Source organism: Cyanistes caeruleus, chromosome 1, assembly GCF_971803275.1.
Source record: "Cyanistes caeruleus chromosome 1, bCyaCae1.hap1.1, whole genome shotgun sequence".
NCBI classification, from domain to species: Eukaryota; Metazoa; Chordata; class Aves; order Passeriformes; family Paridae; genus Cyanistes; species Cyanistes caeruleus.
This window is the reverse complement of record NC_141701.1, coordinates 111,476,574-111,503,593: the sequence shown is the minus strand read 5'-3', so window position 1 is coordinate 111,503,593 and position 27,020 is coordinate 111,476,574. Positions and strand designations below refer to the sequence as shown.

Below are 27,020 nucleotides of genomic sequence, written 5' to 3'. Positions count from 1 at the left end.
ACCTTTTCCTTGCTACCTAGTTTCATGCTACAGCTGTGATACCAGCAGCTGGTCTACAGACCTGACACAGCAGAAGATATCTGGAACTGCAACATCTGTATAGGTTTTAAAGTATTAGAACTTGAACATTCACTGCTCAAGCACTGATCAAAACCACACTGTTTAAGGTGCTGAATGTCCAGAACAAAGATTAAGAACCCCTCCATTCTAAAGTGACTGATCAACTCCATGGCAAAAAGGATAAGGAAATTACACATATTATTGAAATAACTGAACTTCTTTTACATTTGCCAATTTTTTTTAAAGATTTTGACTAAAGGTTTCAGAAGAGCTGAAGTGTAGTTGTTCTACAGAGAGTAAATCAAGGAGAAGCTACCACAAAAACACCAAACCATACCAGATGAAACTCATTAAATACATTAACCCTTGACAGGAGAGCCACTAAGTCAAGCAGTTATAGCATCATCCTCTGTCTTACTGGTGGGTCTGTTTTTTGCTTTCTCCCAGGAGAGGAGAGGCAAAATGCTTGATTTACTAGCACTTTAAGCTTGTTTCAAAACCAGAATGAAAAGCTTTGACTTTGAGAAAGGGAAGTTCTTAACTTTTCTTTTCCAAAGTGATACAACTTGCCTAATTTTAAATGACTTTGCTCTTACTTGGGGTTATTTTAGCACCTTACAATTCTCCATCCTTCCCATTTGCAAATACAGACAGCTCAAAGTAGTGTCTCTCTCTCTGTAACAACAACAAAAGCTATTTGCCCCTGTCTCCTCACCAAATATTAATCCATTTCTCTTTCCACCCTTGTTCTGGATTTGACACCTCCTCTTTACCTACTTTTCTTCTACTATTCTTCACCTACGGTTCTTCTCATACTATTACAAAACAACTGCACATTCTCAGAAATGCACTGAAATTTCAAGAATACAACTTTATGATAGAGGTACAGTAAAAAAACCTGAAAGAACCATCAGGAGGACTACATGTATTAAAAGGAATTATATGTGTGCAAATATTAGGCATTATTAGGCTTGCATATTCTTAATTGCAAAATGTTCAGGAAGAGGAAGCCTCATCCTATGAAGACACCAGGTCAAATGCATGGTTTTCTTCTTTCTCCATCTTCTGCCTGATGCAGAATGAGGAGATGACCTGTGTTCCCTATTAACAGCTGCTCCTGAAGCATGAAAGAGATTCAGACCTTTTAGCCTGTCAGAAACTCTTAGGTATTGTCTTTGTTCTTGTAGTGGATTGACTTGGGCTGGTTACCCAGTGCCCACCACTTCCCCTCCTTGGCTGAACAACAGAAAGTTTGGGGGTCAAGATAAGGACAAGGAGATCACCCAATTGCCATCACAGGTAAAACAGACTCAACTCATGGAAATCAGTGTAATTAGTACCAATCAGAGTAAGGTAACGAGAAAATAAAACCAAATCTTACTTTCCCCCCACCCCTCCCTTTTCCCAGGCTTAACTTCATTCCCAGTTTCACTACCTCCATCCCCAGAGCAGCAGAGGGGAAGTTACAGCCTGTTCATGACACATTGTCACTCCATCCTCCTTGCTCTCTTTGCCTGGTCTAGCACAGGAAACAGAACTGCACCAACTGCTCCAGCACAGGTCTTTCGCAGGGTCACAAGTCCTGTCAGCAAATGCTTCACCCTGAGCTTCCCACAGGGTCACAGCCTCTTTCAGGCATCCACCTGTTCTGCCAGGGTCCTCCACAGGATGCAGGTGGATCTCTGCTCACCATGGAACCCCATGGGGTGTAGAAGGAGACATCTTGCTTTACCATGGGCTGCACCACAGATCCCTGCTCCAGTACCTGGAACACCGCCTTCCCCCTCCTTCATCACTGGCTTTGGTGTCTACAGTTGCTTCTCTCACATATTCTTACTCCTCTCTTCTCTGGCTCCTGTTGAGCAGCAGTTTCTCCCCCCTTCTTAAATGTTATCCCAGAGGCTCAAACCCTGTGGCCAATGGGCTTGGCCAACTGTTGGTCCACCTCGGAGCCAGCTGGCCTTAGTTCTGTCACACATGGGGAAGCTTCTGGCAGCTTCTCACAGAAGCCATGCCTGTGGCCCTTCTCATACCAAAGCCTTGCCACACAAAGCCAATACAATTCTCCTGAAGAACACTACACTCAAGGAAACCTGCCATCCAATGACCATCTCATGAATGGCAGAATGCAACAGCAAACATCTGTGATGATTTTCCTCACTAGGTCATCCCCTCCCTACCACTTGCTCCAAAACAGACAACCCACAGCTTTGGTTGCTGCCTGCTTCCTCCTCTCAGAAGGAAGTTAACATCCTTTGTAATTGCCTTCCCCACTTACCCCAACCACAGCAACTGCTACCTACTCCTTCTCAGCTGGAACTGAGAACTGTGCTCTTGCCTGTTGTGAGCACATAGCCAATCAGGATGCAAGAGACCAAACACTTATGTGACAAGAATACAAATTGTAAGAAGAAATTACTAATTCTCAAGGTTATTTCCACAGTATGTGGAAGATAAGCAGAAAAAGCCATGAGATAACCTAGGTTTGCAAAGAAATTTATTTCAGATATAATAAGATGAAAGATAAGATTCTTTCATGCGGTAAATAAGCTAAAATTAGTTATTAAAAATTAATTTAGGAAGTTAAAATGAAGAATTGAAGTGTATTTGCCATGCTAAAAGAAAAAATACAGGAATTCGACATTTTGTTAATACACTAGATGATACATTAATCTTTCCCACACAGAGAAATCATCTTAAAAAATCTGAATGCCAGTGTTGATTTAAGGCTTCAATTTGCTTCTGAAACTAGAATAAGGGAGAGATTCCAAATTATTAAGTATAATAATAAATAATCTCTATTCAGATTTTTCCTCCCATCCGACAACAAAAATAAATAGAAACTTCAAAGGAAGAAAACTGAATAGCCACACCTGAATTTAAGAGCATATGATTGCTTTTGACACGATTTTATTTAAAATGCTTTTGTTATGAGGACTCCAAGACTAACAGGCGTAAGTCTGTTTGTCTAGGACAAACGTGTATCATCAGAGCACCTTTCTTTCTAGAATTATTGATCCTACAGGATTTTGCCCAATTAACACAGTGCATCACAATAACCTAAAGCAAGCACCAGCTTTATGCCATCTGTAAAACTTCTCAATCCACAGCTGCCAGCGGGGCACCTCCCAAGGCAGTGACTTCAGGTCAAAGCCAAGGAAGAATGACATCAGCCATATTACCTCACAGGCCAAGCAGACACTCTCCCTTTGTCACAGGGGCCATGTGGAGCTGGCCAAGAAAACAAGTAGCATCACCAATAATCCTGTCTTTCTGCATAATGATTTAAACACTTCAGATCACCCTACCTTCCTTATAGAATATAAAACATGAGATTCTTCAGACCATGCCAGCCACAGTCCAATACACATATGAGCAATCTCAATTTTAGTTCAAATTTAGTTTAAATGTTGTACAAATGTACTTTAAATATTGTTGATAATATAATTGAATCCTTTTATAGTCAGTATTAAGATATGCCTACCCATGCACGAAGAAAAATCCAAAACACTCCAGAGAAAAAAATAATGTTTTTTTAGCACTGAAAACCCACAGAAATTCTGTATCATCAAGCTCCTCTGTGACATGGGTAGAAATCATTCATGATAGAGACATTCTGCTCAATCAGTTAATAACTCTCTTTCTTTACCATAGTAATCTTTGTGCACCATCACCAGCAGCACGTGGTCTGACAACTTATCTGTAGGCAATTTCTCTGAAAGATTTAATGCAGGGATTTTTATTTTTAAATCCTTTCCATTATTGACTGCATTCAAGTTGAAAACAGTTATTAAAACATGGGAAAATAAACAACACAATAAAAAGTACTTATATGAAAAACAGAGCATCTGTAAAAATAAACAGTTGTGTGGAAAAATCTTTAGACAAATAGTAATAGAAATGCAACATGCATCACTTCCTTAAAGTCAAGCTGTCCTTGTGAAGTTTACTGCTTTTAAAGACTGGGAAATAGCCAGTTTGCTGCTGCACTCTCTTTTTGGCAGGATTTGATTGTGGTTGGCGCATCATTTGTGGTGGGTTTTTCTAATATGAGAACACAGTCTCTAACACATGCACACACACACTTTCTGGAAATACAGTTTTTTTGCTTTTTAGAAAATAGTACTAGAAAAATAACTTTTCAGAAAACACTGGGAAAGGACAGGAGGTAAGACCAGCTTTTCAAGCTACTCTAGAGTAAGTCACAAGTGATACATGGGTCAGGATATTTAACCATTGCTAAACATTCATATTTCACAGGAGTTTGGGGTTTTTTCTTTCATTTCATAGAAAATACCTCTTTTCTTAAAAGCAAAAGCAAATTAAGAACAGAAGAGTCCATACAAAAGAAATGAAAACCTTCTAAGTCACTGTAAATGTGATATATTGTGTTGCCACATGAACACGCTGCTAATGCAGTCATCAATTCTGACCTTGAGCTCCTCTTGCAATCTTGACCTGTATTTCATCAACACCACAAACTGTCATATTGCAAAAATTGAAAGTTAAAACAGCCAGTGTAAGTAGTAGAATATATCTATCAAGAATATATCAAAATGTAAGATACTGATACCTGGAACTCCAGTGTCACTAAAGCAATCACATCAGTCACTAAATGGACACACTGGCTACCAATTCAGCTCATATTCACAAATCCAACACCACTTCCATTAAACTTGCCCACTTTCCATTATTTATTCTGAAAAAGGAAAGAGCATCAACACACATGCAAGGAGACTCCCGTAAATACCATTAAACATCAGCTCAGAAAGTATATCTCATCAACTGAGATGTCTAGCAAATGAAGGTAACTTGTATAAATGCAGTAAAAGTGAATTTATTAATTTATTTTTCAAATTTAATGCACTGTTGTTTTGAGTTAGGCACAACCACTGCAGAGCAACTGAACTTTTGCCTTGACTTAACTACTGAAGAGCATTCTCAGACTACTCAAGGTTAATTGGTATGTTCATCTTACTACTTGACAAAAATTTTCTGACAAGGATTTACAGACTTCACTCTTCAGTAAAGTCATGTAACAGATCTTTCAATGGGATTTCATCTATAGCATGCAACCCAGGAAGACAAAATTACAGCTGAATATATAACTAAGGCAGGTAACTAAGAACAGAGGTTGCTGCTGCAAGTACTCCAATAGCTAACAGAAATCCCTTATCAAGATGATTTTGCACTTCAGCTTTTGGTCCAGTGTAAAAGCACATACAAGACCAGATGACCACCAGTAACATATCTGTATACTTTGCTTGTAATAAAACCTGACCTTCAGACCAAAAAGAACCTCCTTAAACTGTAAACGGGAAAGAGTTCTACCCACAAAGCTTCAATCTGGAGAAAGACCCACAGCAGACTCTGTGAACATTACTATGCTAATGACAAAAAATGTTTTAAGGAAGGATCCTAGAACAGTAAGATACTTTGAGAGCATCTTGGAAAGATGGAACCAGATAATGACATCCGTATCAGCTGTCCTTTCCCATTTACTGCTTCCTTCCCATTACCAGGAAAAAGCACAAAATTCTCCATTATCATCACCTCAGGATAGCAGCCAGCTTGACCTTAATTATTTTAATGAAGCAAACAATGAACATTAAAATTGCAATGACTTGTTATATAATAGCTATTAAGGCTCAGACACATACACCCTATCAACAAAGCTTCAAAGGAGCAAGTTAATTTTCATTTGGCATGTAATTTGCAGACAGAGACACAAAGAGTGATGGAACAAACGGAACTATACCTCTGACAATCAGGATGGAAGCTAATCACCAGGGCACATTTCTTTTCTCTTCATTCCTTGCCTCTGCTTTCACAATTTATTTTTTTTCCATCAGAGGAGAATGAAAAACAAGATTTCTCCACCCCCATCTATTATTTTGTTGTCTTTTCCCTAACCAGGAACCCACAATCTTTGTTACGGTAAAATCTGAAAAGGCAGTTGTTACATATCTTCATTGTCTCAGCTAACAAAACATTATTTCCTTTGGGGTTTTGTTTTGGCTTTTTGTGCTCAGCCTTCTCACCATGGGCTCCACAGGGTGGTTCCTTGTGAGGAAAACCTTACAGAGCAAACATCAAATGTCATCAGGACTGGGTCTAAAAGCCATGTCTAAGACAACCAGAAAACCAGGGAGTGGAGGAGGCAGGCTGGCTCAATTGTTTCCTGTTCTCAGCTACTCTTACCAATCTGCTGCTGTCCCACTGGTCATCATCAGCACCTCCTGGTTTGTGGAGCTCTCCACAAACACCAGCACAGGGTTTACCCTCCAGAGAACAGCACCTATTTACCTATTTCTGTCATGAAAATTTTGAATTGTCTAGTTAAATTTTTCATATACTAAACATGCAACTATGCTCCTTTTTTTAAGCCTTTGATTCCTATTTTGTATCTTCAAATTGGACTTTGAAACTTGGACACTTACTGCATATCTTCTCAATGTAATATAATTCTGTTTTTCACAGACAACATTCATTAATCATTTGATGAACTACAGACTTCTCTTTGGCCTACTATCCAGTAGTTTATCAATCATGCCTGCAAGCTCCCTTGTTATTAGTTGCACAGCTACAATAGTAAGACTTCGTATTTTGTAGGTCTGAATACTATTGCTTCAGTCAACAAAGTTACCAGATTTGGGGGAGACAGGAAAAGGGAGACACGGGTCTTTTTTAGCTGAATGGTCTGGAAGCCTTAAACACAACACGCTGTGGCAGAGGAGGAAAACTAATCTAACCTCCCAAGAAATTCTCAGTTGGTTGCAGCTCCGGTTTATGAGAAGCAGCTCCCCCCTTCTTCCCTTTAAAAATAGGCAGAAGCACAGCAAAAAAGTGAGCTGACCTAACTTAACTACCTGTTTTACAAAAGCATCATCCTGTTCAGAAGAATGAAAGACAGGATAAATTTAACAGATCTATCTCCAAACACCAAAAATTATATGATATCTGTGATTGCCAGTGTTCTCTGGGACTTCACATGAACTTTACTTGGATGCAAAACACTCCCAAAGACAATCTGAGTGTTCTGAGTTTCTAAAGAAGTCTGCTTTTTTCATCTGGGAAGCAGAGAGGCAGCAGAGAGAGCTCCACAGCCCTTGCAACACAAATGGTTAGTAAAGAGGATCAAAGCAGTTCTGGCAGGATCCCTGAGAATGCCTCCAGAAATCTCAGCAAAACAGCCCACCAACATCAGCCAAAACAAATCAAATGCTTTCCTTTGCTACCTCCTTACCACACATAACAACCCCAGACATAAGGTTAAATGCAAACTTTCTGTACTCAATTTGTCCTCCTCACCTGAGAAATGAGCTACTGAATGACAGGAAGGCAACTGGGGGCAGGGGTGAGGAAAAGACCTTGTGTCCATGCAGACAAGACTAGGACAAAAAGTTCAGATTTTGCCAGAGAATATTTAAGCACACAGACAATCTTGGGTTTTCTAAACTAGAGGATGCTTTTAGTCTTAATCAGTACTCTGATATATACTCAGCTTTCCGTGAGTGGCTTCCTATTATACAGGAGGGGGAAAAAATGGGAGGGGAAAGAAGCTTTTCCGGTCATTCTCCCAAAATCTTTTAACTGAGAATACCTTCTTGCTGCCTAAATCTGAAGAACACTTCTCCCTCACAAAGAGACATCAACTTCATGTTGTTTTCCCTGTGGAAGAAGATTTACAAACAAACCAAAGTACTAAACAGTAGAGAAAAATAAAATTCTTCTGATAGTGACAGCTGTCTAAGAGTGTTTCATAGAGCCACACCACATATCCTTAGGTGAGAAGTAAAATCTTTTTACAAAGAGCTGGCTGCCATAAGAAATACACAAGTGAAAAGTATGTGATTCAGACAAATTGTATGAATGAGCACTGCATTTTCCCACAAATCAGAATGAGGAAGCTATTTTTCTGCAAAATGATCAGAATCAAAGTAGTGACTTTGCCACTGGAGGGAGGTGTTGGGGAATCAGGGCCTGTTGCAGGGGACGTGACAGGTTTCCTCTTTTGCCTGTTGTGTTAGAACTCCCTGTGAATACTCCATGTATCTGGTAAACAAGACATTTGGTACAAAAACAACTAGTAAGTGCTGGGTTCCCTCACACTGGTCCCTTCTCCTGAGTATTTTCTATTAACCATATCCTACTAATAGCCATCTATTGAGATTTTGCATTTACTGTCAAACAGAACTCAGTGGAAGCAGAGAGTCGGGATCTTGAGGAAAAAAATCACAAGAGATTTGATTGAGAAAGAACAGCTCCCAAGGTTGTTTCCCCCACCTCAAGTAGCTTTCAGTGATCCAGAACCAAAAAATTAGAGAAGCAAAAGGAAGGAGTCCACAAATTCAAGTAAATCTTGGTTGGCAGCTGGCTGCCATCTAGCCAAGCAGGGAGCACAATGTTCTATTTTAAACCACAGAATACAGCACTAAGAGCAGTTTATAAAAAGAACTTTGTGGGAAATTATTCTTATGCAATTTTACTACAAAAATTACCTCGCAAAGTCATTATTTTTAGTCATTAAACGTTACTCATGAGCAGATGTTATTCTGTGGGCTCTTCTGAGTAGCAGTTTTTCTTACACTTCAGAAGGATCATTTTGCTGAAGTTGACAGCTATAGCCCTGATCTGGAAAGCGTATTTTGATTATCAGGAATTTAGGCTCATTTGTGAATTTCAAGCATTCCAAAGAGCTCCTAAAATGTTACTGCTAGCCATTAGGGCAACATCAGCAGGAAAATTTTCTCAGCTTACTGCAACACAGGAGACAACTGATAAAAGGTAGGGTTTGGACTTTGAGTGAAATTAGTCTTCAGAAGAGAAAAGGCCATATTGAACATAAATTACACATTTCAACATGAGTAGCTTCAAAGATGCACGAAGCTTCTGTGAGTACGTGGTGCTGGGAAAAGTAACTCTGAATCTTTTAAAAATTTTATTAGTATTATTATTATTATTCCATTCTACCTGGGAATATACAAACATACATACTGCCACTCAGAGAAGTCCAATATCCCATACAGTATGCAAACTTCTGATGTAAAGCCCCAGAGCTTCTTCCCTTTCCCAAGACTTCTTCCAGATCCTTTCACCCCTCCTCCCAATTAGCCACATAACTTGTAGTGTCCAAGCATAAAACTGAATTTTGCTTCTGTCATTTAAAAAACTCTGAAGTGTGTGTAGATATTACTTCCCCGTCTTGCAGTCAATTCACCTCATGTTTTCTGAGATGTCAGTGAGCTGTCAGTATCAAGGCTATCTAATCTTACCATTCCTGGGTTGGAATTCCATAAAGCATACCTCTATAGGTTGTGACAAAGCATTCCAAATCCATCCATTTGACTTCTCCCCATGTATAAAAGCTGACTGTCAGCTGGTTTAAGTTGACATCATTAACTTTACCACACTAAAGTGATTCAACATACACTACCATAATTCTGAGTAGCCTCAACCTACACTACCATAATTTTGAGTAGCCATTTTGTGACACACTGGAATATGGCTGAAGCACATTTATACAGCAACTTCTCCACAAATCCATCTGGTTTGTGTCTGTCAGCCTAGACCTATCAATAAAACTGCAATTGGATAATTGGGGTTCTTGGAGAGAAACTGTAAGCAGTAATCTGAAAACACAGGAGGTAACACCAGAAAAATATACTAAGTATGTGTAAGAACATATGACTGTGCTTCCTAGAAAGTGGCACAGGGAAGGGAGAAATGCATGAACCATAATGAAAATTAAAAATAATTAACCAATGACAGGTATACATCTAGTACCTATAATAAAATTCTTCTTTAAAGCATATAACAGATTTGGGCATATGTAGTTCAGGTTTGTTTGTTGGATGCTAGCCATCATCTTAATTAGCCATTTTTTAAAAGCATACTGCCAGAAATCAGAATCACAACCAAGAAGCAGGCAAGCAGCTGCTGAACAGCACCTATGCAGCACAGTTTCCAAAGCATTCAACACCTGCAAGACAAGCATTACAGTAAGAACATGTAGCAAAAGCTGTAAGAAATCAGGTCTCTGTTAAATAACGAAGAGCTACAGTGCTTACAATTCACGTTTGTTGTAAACTCAAAATGTTTCCTGTGTGTCTTAGAGCAGCGTTCAGTACATAAGGTGTTACACAAGGAGCTGAAGATGATAGTAAGCCCTCAATAAAAGTGTATAATACTGTAAACTTAATGCTATGCTTAAAATATATGAACCATTTCTATGGTTACTTTCTTCTTGAGGGCATTTATGTAAGTACTTTCTCTACTTAGTATCTGAAACTTGGCTAGCCACCTAGTATTACATTGTCATGTATTACCACTGAGAACATTCAAAAATACCTTATACTTAATTTAATAAAAATAGCATATAAGTGTGGGTTAAGAAAATGGCCCATGTATCTTGGAAGCAGCAATTTGCATTACAGAGTTGCAGAAGATGCCCCTTGTCACCCTTGTTCAGGATTTGCTGTGAAAATCACTGCACCAGCTAGCCCCCCAGAAACCTGCACTGAAAACAAGACCATGAGATGTGATTCCCTCATCCAAGTAAAGGTTTACTGAAGTATGGTTTCTTTAAAGCTTCATTTGCAAACTGAGAACTCTGATTTTAAACTACTGCAGTATTTGTGCTATAATTCTGAAAGAAAACAACCTTGTAGTTTTCAAAAAATGCAGGTATATATATGACATGCTATGCTGTTTTATATGTGCACATAAAACAAAACAGTTGAATTTTGTACATAAAGCAGAATTAAGTAGCAGTTTTGAAGGCAAACAAACTGGAGACTGAATTCCCTTCAAATATAACTTCTCTCAGGATTCCTTGGGAGCCTATCATTTACTTGAAATGTAATTAAATGTTTTAATAACTGTAAAGAATAATCTTGGCTTCTCTGCAATTGCTTAAGAAAATGAATGCTGTGCCAATCTCTGAATGTAGTTATCATACATACTGTATTATCCCTAATTTATAAATTGCCATTTATTAAATGATGGAAAATTATCAGCTTTGCACATGTTCAATTACTGCTAAATCACAGGCTGAAAAAAACATGAAAAGAAGCCATGTTCGTATAGCTCATACTTTTCAGGTTTGAAGGGGGGGCCAGTAGGAGGAAATATCAAAAATAATGAGCCAGGTTCATTCTTGACATAACCCATATGGACAAACAGTGTAATTTCAATAGAACATTTGCTCTACGATTCCCATAGCAACCTTAATTCTCCCTGCCTGGGTATCTGGAACCCAGGATGACTCAACCTTCACATGAATACAAAATCAAAGGCACAGAACAAAGTGTAGTTTGGGAAGATGCTACTTACACGCACTCTTAGTGACCTCAAACATATTGCAAACACAAGGTGAAGGTTCAGAGATCAGAGAAGTATTCAGCTCATGTTTATGTAATGATAACAACTGGTTTATAGCATTAGAATAATTTCCATCTCCTCATCCCCAAAGTGAGACAGTTAATGTTACTTGGTGAATAATTTTTATCAGCACATGTTCATTTAATACTCTGGGAGGTGCCAGACTGACACTGTCAGAGATTAAAGCATCCCATGTACTCCCCTAGGAGACATGTTTCTCTTGATCTTAGAGGGACTAACTTGAGACAGAATGAGCAGATACAGAAGATGTCTATAGACAAGACAAACAGCTTCCAAAGAAACTGCCACAGAACGCAGCAAATAACTGCATCTGTTCTGCATGCTCTCAATTCTGTTTTTCGTTCTAAGGAGATGAAGGGCAGGCAACCACACAAACACTGCTGTACAGCCAGAAGAACATTTCTGTGTATTCACACTGGTATTTTCACACTGTTCAAGGATCACAGGTTTCTAGAACAGGGGCCAACACCAATTCAGAGGAAAGTGCAGAGGTAACACCTGCAGCTGCCCCTTTTAGACCTCATGTTAGGTTTGAAACTGGTTTATACTGCTACAGATTCAATGCCTCTAAACAAATCATAATGGCTTCTGTTAAAACCCAGCTGGGAGCAACCCTTTTGGTATCAACAAGCTCAGCTGCAACTAAGCTGTTAAATGTACCTGTAACACAAATTTGTATTACAACATTTCTCAATTCGAAAAGTGTGTCTAAGCACAGTTAAACAGTAGTAGCTGTAGTATAACTTACACTACCATGTTCTGTGCCAAATAAATATTAACTACTGAATTCAGGATTAAGACCTCATTCACTTTGTATTCAATTCAACAGACACAAAACTGACACAAAGGTTTTCTGTTGTCTTTTCTTCAAGCCAAGAAGTATCAATTGCTTCCCGAGAAACAGCCGGTTTTGGTTTGAGTTTTTTCCAAGCAGTTCTACATTACCTGTTTTAGAGTAGAGCCATTCTTCTGCTTTTCACACCCAGATAATTAAAGTGAAAATTTTCTGACAGTGAGTTTGCAGACAAATGGAAGTGTAATATATAAAATCCATATAAAGTACAGATGCAGTGTTATGAGGATGTAATCTCTTCAGTAACACATCTCATTTTCTGATTAGTATCCACCTATAGTTAAAGACTACTTATCTTGTATATATTATGATGTACTTGATAGAAAATGATCAATAGGATCAGCCTTTACTAATTCTGTATGTATAGTGGGGGGTTGGAGGAAGATATTTTAAATTCAAGTCCAGGAAGAACTAGAGAGCTGTAATTAACAAAGGCCACTCCTCTGTGTTCTCTTCCTTCCTTTCCAAAATTACCACTCACTGTACCACTGTATTATTTCCTCAAATGAACAGAATACAGGACACTTCAAATTCAAAACTGAAACAGCATAAACTCTTTCTTCAGTATCTATGAGAGCTGAAATGCCGTGGTCAGTCCAGCTGAGAAATCCATCTAGAGTCAATTTATTCCACTAGTTTTGAAATGCAGGAAGACTCTAGTTAAAAGAATCAACCACAATCTGCCACAAAGAAAACATCACGAAGTAACTTTTTATACTAAAACATATCTAGAAAGAAAAATGGAGATAATTTTAGGTAACTAGTTTTATACCTGACTAGCAAAGGCACAGCAACACAGACTTGAGCAGTGCTATTGTAGCTGCAGTCCATGGTTATCAGCTCTTCCCCAATAAGGCACCAGCATTACCAGGCCAGAAAGACTGAAGTTAGCACAGCTTAGCAGCCCATCCTACCTCCATACCTTAGGTGAATATGAAATCATTTTCATCTCCTAAAAGCAAATATTTAATTTATTACTCATGCAGACTTAAAGGTCATCTTTGTTACAAAGCTAGCTCTCATCTTCCTGCACTCCAAAATCAAGGTAAGAAGTGCCAGTGAAAGCAATGATCAATATACAGAATTTCTCCCCACTTATGCAAAGTAATTTTACACAAAATTAGACACATACCTTCAAAAACACTTAAATTGCTAACAGGATTTTTAAATGTTCTTTGTACATACTTCACACAGTCTAAGCATGATGTTCTGTTCAAGGAGCTGAATCCATTATTTTTCAAGCACCCTCATTGCACAATCCCACAGAACCTCAACACTATGCCGAGTATCTGGAGTTACAGCATTCTTTTTGCTAGGACTCACATTAGACCTTACCCAGGGACCTTTCCATGTACATACTTTCAGAAAAAACAAAAGGACAAAAAAAGATTGAAATAAAATGCAAAGCCTGACTTTTTCAAAGCTGCAAAGTAAAATTTGGCATAGGTCAAAAACCATCAAGATTTCCCCCACTACCAGCTTTAAACATTTAGTACAAAGCTTTAACATCAACACACAGCTTGGTGTGTGTCTTCACATAAAGTTCACACATGTGAAAGTCCTACAAGTCTGAATGTTTCCTCAAGTGGTTAAAGTACCACATCTCCTTTGTCACCTACAATGATGCCTGCACAGCACTGTAATTCTGTGACACAACACTTCTCCACAGACAACAGCATCCCCTTTTTGCCAGCAGTAGCGAGTCACAGTTCCTAACTTTGCTATCCAAATATTACAGCAACCTGAGGACATTGATATCTCACTTGAAAAATCCCCCTAAGTGTTCTAGAATCATCTCTTTCTCCCAATAACCACATAAAATCAGACAACTGCAGCCTCACAAAATTGCTGTTAAATCTCATTCCATGAAGCCCTAGGTGCAAGTCCTAGATTTCCCTATACTGTAAGGAAGGAGGCAAAGAGCTATCACTTAGCTGCATAATTCCTGCAGGAATCAAATAGTAACTGATTATATATGGAAAAAGACGTGCAAGAAGCATTAGGACTGTCATCTTACCAAAAAGCAGTCCTTGCCAAGTTCTAGGACTGCCCTCTGGCACATAAAAGAGATGTGACACTGGTAGAGGCCTCGTGAAATCTGGACCTCCCTGTACCAAATGTGCAGAAACCCATGCTGATGACTAGTCAGGGCATCAAAAATTGTAACAAACACATTTCAAAATGACCAGAAAATCCTTCATTATCCTTTTTAAATTCATAATTATTTTTTAAACTGGGGGAAGAAATTTTTCTCTAGACTTCTTTTCTAGACATTCTCTAAGTGCCTGTAAATAATATAAATTACTACAAAATCTTCACACACTTGGCTCCTTCTTGGTTCTTTAACAACAATGGCAGAGGTTGTACAAGAGTCAGACACTCTCAGCCAAAATAAACACCATTCTGACCGTTCTGTCACTATTATTTAGTTCAGTGACAGCTAAAATTTAATATGAAGTGTGATGTGGCCACTTGACTCAACCTTCCAGTTAATTTTAACCACCTACAGTAAAGAAATCTGAAAGCATAACTCTTATCATAAATTTCTAACAGGATAATAATATGCACAGTTAAAAAAAACAGAATTAAATTTCAAGACCACAGAGACTTGGGTTGCCATAAAATCACTTACTAAAAAATTAGTTTAAAGTACCACTTTAATGCTAAGTTATGGTCCAAATAAAGAGGTAGGATCTGTAATAATTCTGCATAAAATGCAATACAATGCAGATAATTTCTCACAAGTTAATGTATGGTTAATTTTAGTTTTGATGTAACATTCCTTAAATCAGTGTAGACTATGCTATTAACACCAAGTTAATAAGCAAAAATCTGATTTAAGAGAACAATATTAAACAGCATAAAAAATTACATTACGATGAAAAGTAATACTCCTGAGCTCCTTTTCAATTCAACACTATACAAAAGTAGGTCAAATACTAAAACATAAATTTTTTATAGCAGTCAAAAGCTCCATACTTATGCTCAGTTTTAACTTACTAAAATTTGAAAAAAGGTGAAATTCCAATTGCATAACAGAAACATTTATTATATGTGTCATTTTGCCAACTAAACATTTGTATTTACTACATTGATACGATTTTGCATGTCAGTTTGGTGCTAAATAGACCTCTCTGCTACAATTAGTTTCCAGCCTCTTAAAAATAAAACTAAATCAACCAGAACAAACCACAGATGGAAACGCTGTTGTTTATTCTTACTGTGTTGTTTATTCTTATTATGAAGTGAAAAAAGGGGGAAAAGAACAATCAAGTATTACCAAACACCTTGCACTATATAGGAGTATATTCTGCACTATTTGCAACATGGAAATACATGTCTCCTTTTTCCAAATAATATGGCCAGATCAAGAAAGTTCAGAACTGAGTAGCAATTTGAAGTTCAACACTTTCTTGGGAACGTTGTCCAAGCTAGCCAACACCACATGTGCCAAGTGAAGGATGCCCCTTTATGCAGTACTACCAGTTTTCCAAAGATCTCGTATATAACACAGTAACACTACCATATCATAACCTTGTTGTGAAATTTAAAACACACATGCTTCCTCTCATTTTCCAGAAGCAGATCAACTTTTTCCATTGGCTCAACTACTGTATTTATAAGGTGCAAAATTAGCCAGTGCAGTCCTATTTATAGATTAATTTTTAAAAAGCTTATTTGCAGGTCAAAGCTTCAATGGCATCATTCAATCAGAGAAACACTAACACTGATCTATAATCCTTTTGCAGTCTCTTCCCTTCATCCAGATCGTACTAAACAAATTTCAAATAAAAAGCAAAGATTTGGACACTGAGGAAAGGATTAATTCTCTCTCCCACTGCACTTTAAGCTCCTATTTTTCATTGTTTCAGATTAAAAACCAGGACTAGAACAGATTTAGGTGCACTTTTGTGAGGGGCTCTGGACATACCTCTTTATTTATAAATTTAACAAGGGAGGGTGGATCTAACAGTCACTGAATTGACTCATACACAGAAAAAAGACATTCCCTGAAAACACAAGTATCATATATCCAAGTCTATTGCATTCATTCTAGAAAACAGGGGAGAAGGAAGTGCACAGAGCATGCTGTTGAAATAAAATCTGCTTCCTTCATCTGGAAAAAACAGACTTATCCTTCACAAGATGGAAACAATGTCAGTTAAGCAGCCACTTTTTACACAAGTCTGGGAAAGATGGCAGAAGGTCAGACTTCTCCACTGTTAAGCTCTTCCTTAGGAAGCAGCACACAAACACAATATTTCCAATACATAAAGAGGTAAACTTCACACATCATCTTATGAAATTTGTTTGTGCATCATTCATCTTAGTACCATTTTCTCTCCCTGAAAAGCACTCATTTCTCTCAGCCATTACTGTATCTTCAGTGTCTGAGGGTTTTTTTCCATTATTATTGCAGCCCTCTAAAAGGAACTGGTGCTGCAGCTGAAGTACAATTCACATCAAACAAAACAAAATAATTACCTTCCATCATTACAAATTGAAGTCCTGTAATAGTTTCCTTTTTGGAATGACATCACATTGCAATACACCACAAACAAGTGAGTCAGCAATTCACTGTTCTTTTCTGTAGGGATGATACCTGACCTGTTACTCAGTTTTACTATAGGTTAGTATTTATTTTTTCTAGGTGTAGTTCTTTGCAACTGATGGCTTTTTCCCTTCCCAACTTATTATGATCAGCACATATACTAATACTCTCTTTTAAATTGCTTTCAGTCTTACTCAGCTTCTTTTGACAAAATTGCAACACCTCCCACTGTTGATTTTATTAATAGTTTTAAGGTGCACTCTGAACTCAACCTATGAGAGCAAATACATTCAGCATGCTATAAACAACCTGGAGGAGATGACTGGTAGACAAAGACAGGATATTTTTATAAAAAATAAACAGATGTGTGTTTTCTATAATGTGGAAAAACCGTGGGTGACATTCAGACAGTGAGTTCTTAATTTCTGATGTTTACTAGAAGAAAAACACGCATTCCTCCTCAGGATGTACAATTTAAGCCTTCATTGAAAGCATATCTCAAGAATTTATTCAAATTCTGAACATGAAAGACAAACCAAAAAATAGTATGTGATGAAAGATGAAAGTGTATTCTGTGAAAATCTGCCATATTATTTAAGCTTAAAACTCTGTACTATTTTTGTTGCCTGGAAGACAGACTTTAAATTGGTGTGAGTTAAATTTCTCAAACATTGGTACAAACAGGCTTTAAAAGAAACAAGCTTTCTTCATTGGTTTTCATGCATTTGATACAGATAAACCATTTTTCCCCTGCAAGGTCAGGAATATAAAATTGACACAACGTTAAGACTACAGCAGGACAACAACAAACTGCTTAGTGCAGGGAGCAACGCCTTTGTTTACGTGTTCATCAGACTTATTTAAGTAGTTTTTTTCCAGCTTTATTTAAGTGATTCAGGGCCACTTTTCAATCTGAGAGGCATTGTTGCATGCAGCTTCAAAGAGGTTTTCCTCAACTATTGCAACACCACTGCAAAGTCCAGGAGCTGTTGCCAATCGGCTTTACTTTTAAGCGACTGCACACACCAGTTTTAACATCAACATAAAAAAATCTGTATACACCTGACCTGAAGTTGAACCAGAACTAAAGCCCTTACTCAGCAAGGGGATCAAAACAAAGCAGTCACAAAGTTGGAAACAAAGAGAATCATTAACTTGTCAGACTCAACTGCTTATCCTAAAGCAAAATAAGCACCTCCAAGCTATAGCAAAACAGCAGATGTTTCTCTCTTACCTCTCTGACTTCATGGAGTTGACCAGATCTCTGGCTCTTGGCTCTTCGAGCAGCTGCAGGTGATTTGTGATGTGTGATGGTTACAACAGTTGGTCCACTTTGATTCATGTGTTTCTGGCCACTCGGAGATGCAGAATTCACTGTCCCAGGCGGCAGTAGAGATGAGCTTCTACTTCGTGAAGATGAGATGCTCTAGAACAAGCAATAGGATTGTAATATTAGCAACCTTTACATAAGTAAAAATCTAAATTCAAGCTATACATTTGTATTGTTCTACTTTTCTCACAAACCTAAATCTGGAGGTGGAACTGATTTATTCCTTCTGAACCATATGCATCACAGGCTCAGCAGGCTCAGCAGAAATGTTCTTGGAAACATTAGAACTATTGCCTTTTTTTCTTGGCTTGCCTGAAATTGGTTTTTGCAAAAAATCTTCACAAATTCTTACATAATAATATGCTGCTTAGTTCTTACAGTCCCACTTTTTAGGAAAGCTTAGGAAAAAATTTGCAGAGTAACAACAATGCAAACACAAATATTTCTTATGAAACCACAGACCTACAATTCACCAAACTGGTGTGAACAGCAAGGAAGAAAAAAATCTTAACGCTTTCATTGAATGAACGTCTGAAACAGTGCAGTATTGTTTTCAGTATCAGAGGAGGTGCAATTTTGGGAAGGCCTACCCACACACCAATTAAACATTTGACACAAAATATGGCTTAAAGAAATCAACGCATTTTGGAGTAAGCTTGGGATGAACCTAATATACAAAATATATATACAATAAAGGTCAGAAATAAATCTCCAACAGTATCTGCAGTATGAATACTTTTAACATACATTCTATTAAATCAGTCAGCACATTCAGTTTTTATCTGTCAGTGCTGCTATTTCAGTTTGCTCTCTGCAGACCTCAAACACAAGTTATCCTGGAGGTCTATAGGACACCAATTCTCAAACAAGCTCAGATGGGCACCAGATCACCATGGGCCATCATGTATAAAGCGCAACACAAAAAGGTTTCTCCCTTCTATTCGAACTGTCGATTGCATCTCTAAGGTTAAAACTGAAACAGAGTAACTTTTACCTTACATAACATAAACAATTCAGAGAGTAACATTAAGTAGCACTTTAGGACAGGTGAAGAAAATACACAGCCCAAAGAGTAAATCACCTTTCCACCTCTCTTCCAAACCCTTCACAAATAACAATGGCAACCTACAACATTGCCAAGACAGTCACCATCCACACAAGGTACTTCTGCTGAGCCTGCTAGTGAGTACACAAAAGTATTCACTGGGTATAATCTCTTTTCTTGTACCTTACAGGTCCCTTTTTGCAATTCTGTGGTAATCTTCAAACCAAGGTGAACAGGTCTCAATTAGCACTGCAATTAAAGTCAGGCCTCATGTTACCACCACACTGACTGTAAAGGACAAGGCAGATTATTTGGGACTGCCAAGGAGGAAGAGTGAAACAAGTAATACAATCCCTCTGACACCACCACAGAAAACTAGACTTTTTGAAGGTTTAAAAAATGGGTTATCACATTGTCAGTGTGCAAAGAGCTACTAATCTCATAGAAATAATTATTATTCTATTGGTCTAGACTTAACATTTACAAATGCTTCCAATAATGATGGTCTGACTGTTTTTTAAATGAATATATTCTTTGCTACCATGGCCAATACGATTACAATAATAAGCATCTGTTCAAAAATTATCCACCCTGGCTGATAAATCACAATTGCATTAAAACTGGATTTGACTCCAAGGCAAAAAAGCAGCACGAGGTGTAATTTGTCAGAAGGGCACAGAAGGTTGCCAGGTTTGTAATTCATCTTCCATTTGAAAGAGCATGTCTTAGACATAACTACAATTATAATAAGAGCCAGAGGAAAAGGTATTTGAGAGAAAGAAGGGGAAGAAGGAAACTGAATTTCCTTTTTCAAACATATATTCCACAGAAAGAGGGTATTCCTAGTATATAAGAGCAGAATATACATCACTAATGTTTATTTTTCAAACTGACTAGTATCAGAATACTTCTAAACTAAATTTAGTGTGTAGAGGAAGAACAAGAGGAATTTATATTTTTAATTGAAAAATCAACTTCTCTTTTAGGTTAATAAAAGTTGTTTTTGTTTTAGAATGAAATCTTTTGAGATTCACTGACATTTTAGTATCATACTATCACAATAATAAAAATACACAGCTGCTACTTTTATATAGCTAAACATCCTAAGATTCAGATAAACATCAGCAATGTAAAACAGTGAGTTTTACCATTAGTTTCACTTAAAAGAAAGCAATATTCTGTGAAAGGTGAAGTTTTACTATGTTTTGATTTTCTTGAGGGAGAGCTCTGCACATAACAGAAGTTAACACAAAACATAGATGGAAAAATCCATGTACTGATTCAGACTGTGGGACCACAGTGCTTTTAAGATTGCTCTTCCTAAGTTTTCCCAAGGTATGTGGCAGCTCACAGCAACTTCTGGTGAACAGCCAGGGCATGGAGTTTGGGGATCAGTGGAGCAGGAAAGAAAAGTAAGAAAAAGGAGTCCATCTCTAGTTTCAGTAGTGGGTGGTGCTCAAGAAGGCTGTCTGCTACAGGAACCCTGTAAACCCAAATCTCTACATAAGCCTGGCAAGGGCTGCCCATGATCCCCTGCCTGGTTGCTCCTGACACTCAGCTCTGTTGCAGGGCAAGGCATGGAGCTTTGTGATCTCCAAGGAGAATCATCTCTGCCAGTGAGTCTCCTAGAGACCTCTGCTTCCCCTTGTAGCACAGAAGAGTCACCAATGCTATGGAGCTCATACAGCCAGGGAGACTGGCAATCTGGAATTTGCACATATATGGTCTGTGCCAAGTATCAAGCTAAATACATTGGTTCATGATCAGCTCCTACAGGTCTATTAAGAAAGCTCCCCTCACCTCTTTGTTTTCTGTCCCTTTATACCCTTCATCCATCTGTAGTGACCCAACATTTCCAAACAATGTGCCAGAAAATTCCACCAGCCCACAACACAAATACTCCAGCACCTAAATTTGGTACTATTCTTCAGAGGGCATCTGTAACACACAGACTTTGTATGAGCTCACCACCAGGACCCCTGGCTACCCATTAAGCTATCTCTAGACAAGGCCCCATGACAAACAAAAATTTGCAATTTAAAACTTGGAAAATCAGTCACAGTCAGTATGCATGTGAATGCCTGCAGAAGGCAGTTTTTCAGTTTTTACAACCACTCAAAACCTTTTCAGGTTGGACTCCACTTCTCCACTGCCACAGAGAACAGCAGCAGAGCACTGTGCCTGCTGCATCCAAGAAAATGGGAGAAGCATCCAATTCCTTCTGACAGCTTCTTCCTGTCACTGCCAGAAGAGGACTCTCCAGGAACTGCACACTCAGCCCCTCAGGCACTTTTGAATTTTACAGCACATTGTCAACACCTATGTCTCAGCCAAATACTTGACTCCTCTTTTGCAGAATTTCTTGAGATTATACACTGGGAATGACAAGCATCCCTTTTGCATTGACACACAGATGTGCAAAAATCAGAATTTTCCATTTCTGCTAAAATATGAAAAACCATGTGAAGTTTTTCAATGCTAAAAGCACTCCAACTATAAATCATACTACAACAGCCATGAAAGTCACTCTCACAGGAAATCAAAGCAATGACAGTAACTGATGGGCCTTTATGCCTCACCCCCTGCTCTTCCCCCAGCACTGCTCATATGACTGATCTGCTCTTCTAATTATTATCACGTATCATTTTCTTTGGTCTCGCCGCTTTCGGGCTCACAACTAAATAAATAAAAAGACAGCGAAAAGTCTGATGAAAGGAAGACGTAAGCTCTTCAACAATTAGTAATGCATAGTGCCAATAATGAGTCCAGAAATCCACAGGCTGAAGCATCCCAAAAGGACTGCAGATTTTCTTTCCTGAGGCTACACTTTACCATTGCACCAACATTTTGCCTGCTAATAAAATGAAGCCAATAAAAGAATAATAAAAGAAGCTAATAAAAGATTAATTTGTAACTTGCATTCATATGTGTTTTATGACCTAAAGCAAGCTACAGTATGCTTAGCTAAAATAGATTTAGGTTAAAATTTTTGTTTTAGTAGCCTGTCCATCCCCAAGACAAAAAAGCAGTATAATGAATGCTTCCATTTGGATATCAAAAATCCTAACAATTAAAATAATGGAATTGCAGAACAGTAAGTTCGAGCTATACTAATGTTTTCATGACTCATTCTCCCAGGAGATTGCCCTGTTCACAAAGAAGCTGAAGTGTTTTTCACCACTTACCAGAAGCAAACAATTTTTTATTTTTTTTATTTTGGAAAGTAAAAGCAATGTTCCAGATATCAATAAAAAAATTTCTGAGGTGAATTTTCATATCTGCTTATGGTTGATAATCATCATTTTCACAGGCACTGTGCCACAGATGTTCTTCTCAGAATAATAATTACTAAAATGACACTCCATTACTCCTCTGCATATATACAGCATAGAAAACCAATCCCTTCATGCAGCTTTAGAGTTATGGGAAGTCACATGCTATCAGAAAGTAATTACAATTTTGAGACACCACCATTCAGTGTTTTAATTCCCATCTACTTCTTTTCCAATGCACCCTAAGTAAACAAACAGTGATAAAAGATAAACGTAGACAAAGTTCTGCTTCATTTACATTATAATCATTCACAAATATTAAAATGCAAATGATGGAATCTACATAATAGCCAAACTTCAGCACTGCAAAGAGACCAGCTTACAATGTTTTGCACATTTCTGACAAGCACCATCTATGGTACTAACTTTTCTGATAGAGTATCATAGTGCTTCATCATCTTCAGTAAGGCAATATATGTCTTTTTTTTAAGCAAGAGACAATGATAATCATTCTATCATAACATCTTTTCTTCATCAAGAATCATTTGAGCATGTTCAATTCTAAATTGGTTTTCTTACATTTCTGTAGAAAGATTTTTGAAGCAGTGAGCAACTCTTATTTTCATGCAGCTTCCAAAAGGAGGAAAAAGTATGTCAAACAGACACTTGTCAACAGCCAAGCACTGCTTTCCTCTCAGCCTCACTACTGGAAGGATTTCAGTGCATGCTTTAACTAGAAGTGTCATTCTTTAGTTGACTTCTATAGGCCAGGGATGAGAAGAGGAAGCAGACAAGAATACCAATGGAGGAACAGTGAAGCTCAAAAGGCAAAGCAATTCGAAATGCACAGAAGAACCAAAACAACACTGAGAAGAACTTGAAGTTTTCACTAATTTGGCTTTATAAAAAGTTACCATGCAGATGTTAAAAATACCCAGCCAATGATCCACTTAGAAATACAAAGGTCTCTGTGGCCATTCATTATTAAGGCAAAAAGAAACATGATAAAACCAAAGATCTATGATAGTCACTCTTCCAGCTGTGGAGAAAAATGACACATCTGCCTCATAATAATTTGATAAAAGTGTTAAGTTTGAGTCATTACTGCAGGTGCTGTTTCACATTATAGCCAAACTGATACTGCAGCTGATACTGAAAGGGGCAGGTTTGGACTTTTTTTTCCCAAATAGAGCAAATAGAGAACCAGAGACAGGACACACATTCATCAGAGATCTGGTCAGAGAGCTGGTTTTTTCAGTAGGATGCCATTTTTTCTAATTCTGATGCCCAAGTTAATACAGAACTGGAAACACGACAAAATCCACACAAAAGCAGAAGGCAGCAGAAGGAAGGGAACTGGATTGCAATTCACAGCTGCAAAGAATCAGCAAATGAGTTCAGCTTAAAGATGAATCCACACCATGCAATTTTAAGCAGCTAGCTCACTGTGCAGCTCCAAACCAAAAGCTGAAGCAACAGAGTCTGTCTCCTTATTCCTACACAGACCTAAGCTGAAATTTACCATCTGAGCACAGAAGTGACTTCACAACATAAAGGTTCTTCTCCCTGTCACACTGCTGATGCAGACACACTGAGATATACAAGGGCTATATGCAAATCCCGCAACCAATCCACACACTGGCATTAAGAGCTGGTTAAAAAACCTCTGTTTGTTTTCAGCTTTCACAGCCACCATCATTAAACAGTCAAGAAAAAATTAGTATGAAACAGAAGAACTAAAAAGACTGTGACAATTTCTGGATACAAAATTATTCTTGGAAGTTACCACAGAAATTATGCATATGCCTACTCCTTCTAGAAAGCATTTTATACCACTGAATTCAAATTTGACTAATGTTTTAATTAAAGCTTGTACAAAATATTCACTTAGAATTGTCTAAAATAACCAGCAATCCTATCCAGACATAGAAGATTTCTTCCAATACAGTTGATTTGGCACTTATGGAGGTTGAGCAATCTGTAATTAAGTGAAATGAGACTTGTCTGGAAATACCAAGAACATTAAGAGTATCTGACAGCATGGGAATTATTTGTCAGAGAACATTTTTCTTTTACTGCTTTTTAGCTATGTAAAATACCTTGTAAAATTTAATTAAAAAAAGTCAGAGACTTGGCTTGTGTTACATCCACTCATTAACTGTATACCGCTCACCTTTGGACCATTCATTGACACACAACTAAATTTAGTGTTTAGTAACAACTTCTTCTTTTTTCAACCACTTCTCTATTTAATTTCCTTCACCACTCCAATCCCCAGCTGAAGCTTTAAAATCAGTCATGACAGCAAGTCATTCAGCAGCATTTTGAAGCAGGCAAAAAAGAAAGGAAACTAATGCTGATCTAGATCTTGCTGCAGCAAGAAGGAATGCTCTTCTCTGAGTATTTCAAAAAAACAGTGACACAGCTTCAGCTTTGTAAAACATCCTCCAAATTATGATGTTTTTCTACTAATTCCCTTCTAGTAATATCTACTCAAGATTTTAAAAATGTGTTCTCTCTGCAGTATGAATGACCTGTTGCTAAGAGTTACTTCACTGGTATTCTTGGGAACCTTCCCACTGCTTGCCTGGTTATCCCATTATTATTTTTTTCACATTTAAACCATATCCCACTTGCATAACATAAAATATACCTCTCACTGCATATTTTTCACTTCCCATTCTACCTCTTTCAATTGTATGACTCCTAAAGAACAGCTAGAAATTTCTGCATCTCAATATTCCTGTGAAAAAGGTGAATTTAAGCTGCAGAAGAAGCTGAGAGCAAACGCTCAGATTCCAACTTTCCAGATGCTGTTCCCAGACAGAGCTTGGATTCTGTTCAAACTCCAGAAGCTCAGAACACGAGTATCTTTCTGTTCATAATAACACAATGAGAGACAGATAACTTGCAGTTTTCACTTACTACAGCCCTTAAAGTATACAGAGAGGGAGGAATAAAGAGATCCAGCCCTGCTGCCAGCAGAATAACAAATCACATCATGACAGTCCTATCAATGGTAGAGCTCTTTTAACAAAACCCAAAAACACAGATTTTTGTGAAGTCCTTGATTATGCAAAAGTAAGTCAAACATATACTCATCTCTGTGTCATTACAGACCCTAAGCTAAGCACAAAAGAAACAGTAAGGTGGCTAAAAATGGCAGAATGCTATTTTATGTAAATTTAAAATGTTTTAAAGAGCATGTTTCCATTTCCATGCTAATAATCATTTAGTATGAAGTACCATCATCTACAAGAGAAAGAAAAAAAAACATCATAAGGAAATGAAGCAGTTCTTGCTTCTCTTACCTCCTAGCAGGCAGTAGATATGAAGTAAGACACTGAGGAAAAGGAAAGGAAAAAAGAAAGAAAAAAGAAAGAAAAAAGAAAGAAAAAAGAAAGAAGAAAAAAGAAAGAAAAAAGAAAGAAGAAAAAAGAAAGAAGAAAAAAGAAAGAAAAAAGAAAGAAGAAAAAAGAAAGAAAAAAGAAAGAAAGAAAAAGAAAGAAAAAAGAAAGAAAAAAGAAAGAAAAAAGAAAGAAAAAAGAAAGAAAAAAGAAAGAAAAAAGAAAGAAAAAAGAAAGAAAAAGAAAGAAAAAAGAAAGAAAAAAGAAAGAAAAAGAAAGAAGAAGAAAAAGAAAGAAAAAAGAAAGAAAAAAGAAAGAAAAAAGAAAGAAAAAAGAAAGAAAAAAGAAAGAAAAAAGAAAGAAAAAAGAAAGAAAAAAGAAAGAAAAAAGAAAGAAAAAAGAAAGAAAAAAGAAAGAAAAAAGAAAGAAAAAAGAAAGAAAAAAGAAAGAAAAAAGAAAGAAAAAAGAAAGAAAAAAGAAAGAAAAAGAAAGAAAAAAAGAAAGAAAAAAGAAAGAAAAAAGAAAGAAAAAAGAAAGAAAAAAGAAAGAAAAAAGAAAGAAAAAAGAAAGAAAAAAGAAAGAAAAAAGAAAAAGAAAGAAAGAAAGAAAGAAAGAAAAAAGAAAAAAAAAGAAAAAGAATAGAAAAAGAATAGAAAAAGAATAGAAAAAGAATAGAAAAAGAATAGAAAAAGAATAGAAAAAGAATAGAAAAAGAATAGAAAAAGAATAGAAAAAGAATAGAAAAAGAATAGAAAAAGAATAGAAAAAGAATAGAAAAAGAATAGAAAAAGAATAGAAAAAGAATAGAAAAAGAATAGAAAAAGAATAGAAAAAGAATAGAAAAAGAATAGAAATGCTTCCTTTTTTCTACTTTATGGAATTTCTGTGAAGGATTGCTCCCTTGTAAACAATAACCGATCTCCAAAGTCTAATTATTGCAGCATTCAGGCTTTTGATCTCTTCCTTTTGTAAAGAAAAACAGGGAGAAGTTTTCAAACCTACTTGTAGATAAAATTCAAGCTAGCACTATATGCAATGCTAAAGCCAGGTAAAATAGTCTTCTCAGTTAATATTCTAATACTGAGAAGATAGGAGGGGGGAAAGAAAAAAAGCTTATTAAAAACAAGAGATAATTCTTGACACAAGAAAGATTTCTAG

The 27,020-nt window shown here is 37.2% G+C and overlaps 1 protein-coding gene across 1 annotated transcript in view; it reads right to left on the bottom strand.

Moving 5' to 3' along the window:
• The window catches only part of OSBPL10 (oxysterol binding protein like 10), a 113,620-nt gene that overhangs the window by 51,289 nt on the left and 35,311 nt on the right, over positions 1-27,020 (bottom strand). The window contains exon 4 of the mRNA XM_086850557.1: positions 18,103-18,294. Coding sequence (XP_086706683.1) covers positions 18,103-18,294 — 192 coding nt within the window. The remainder of the gene's footprint in view (positions 1-18,102; positions 18,295-27,020) is intronic.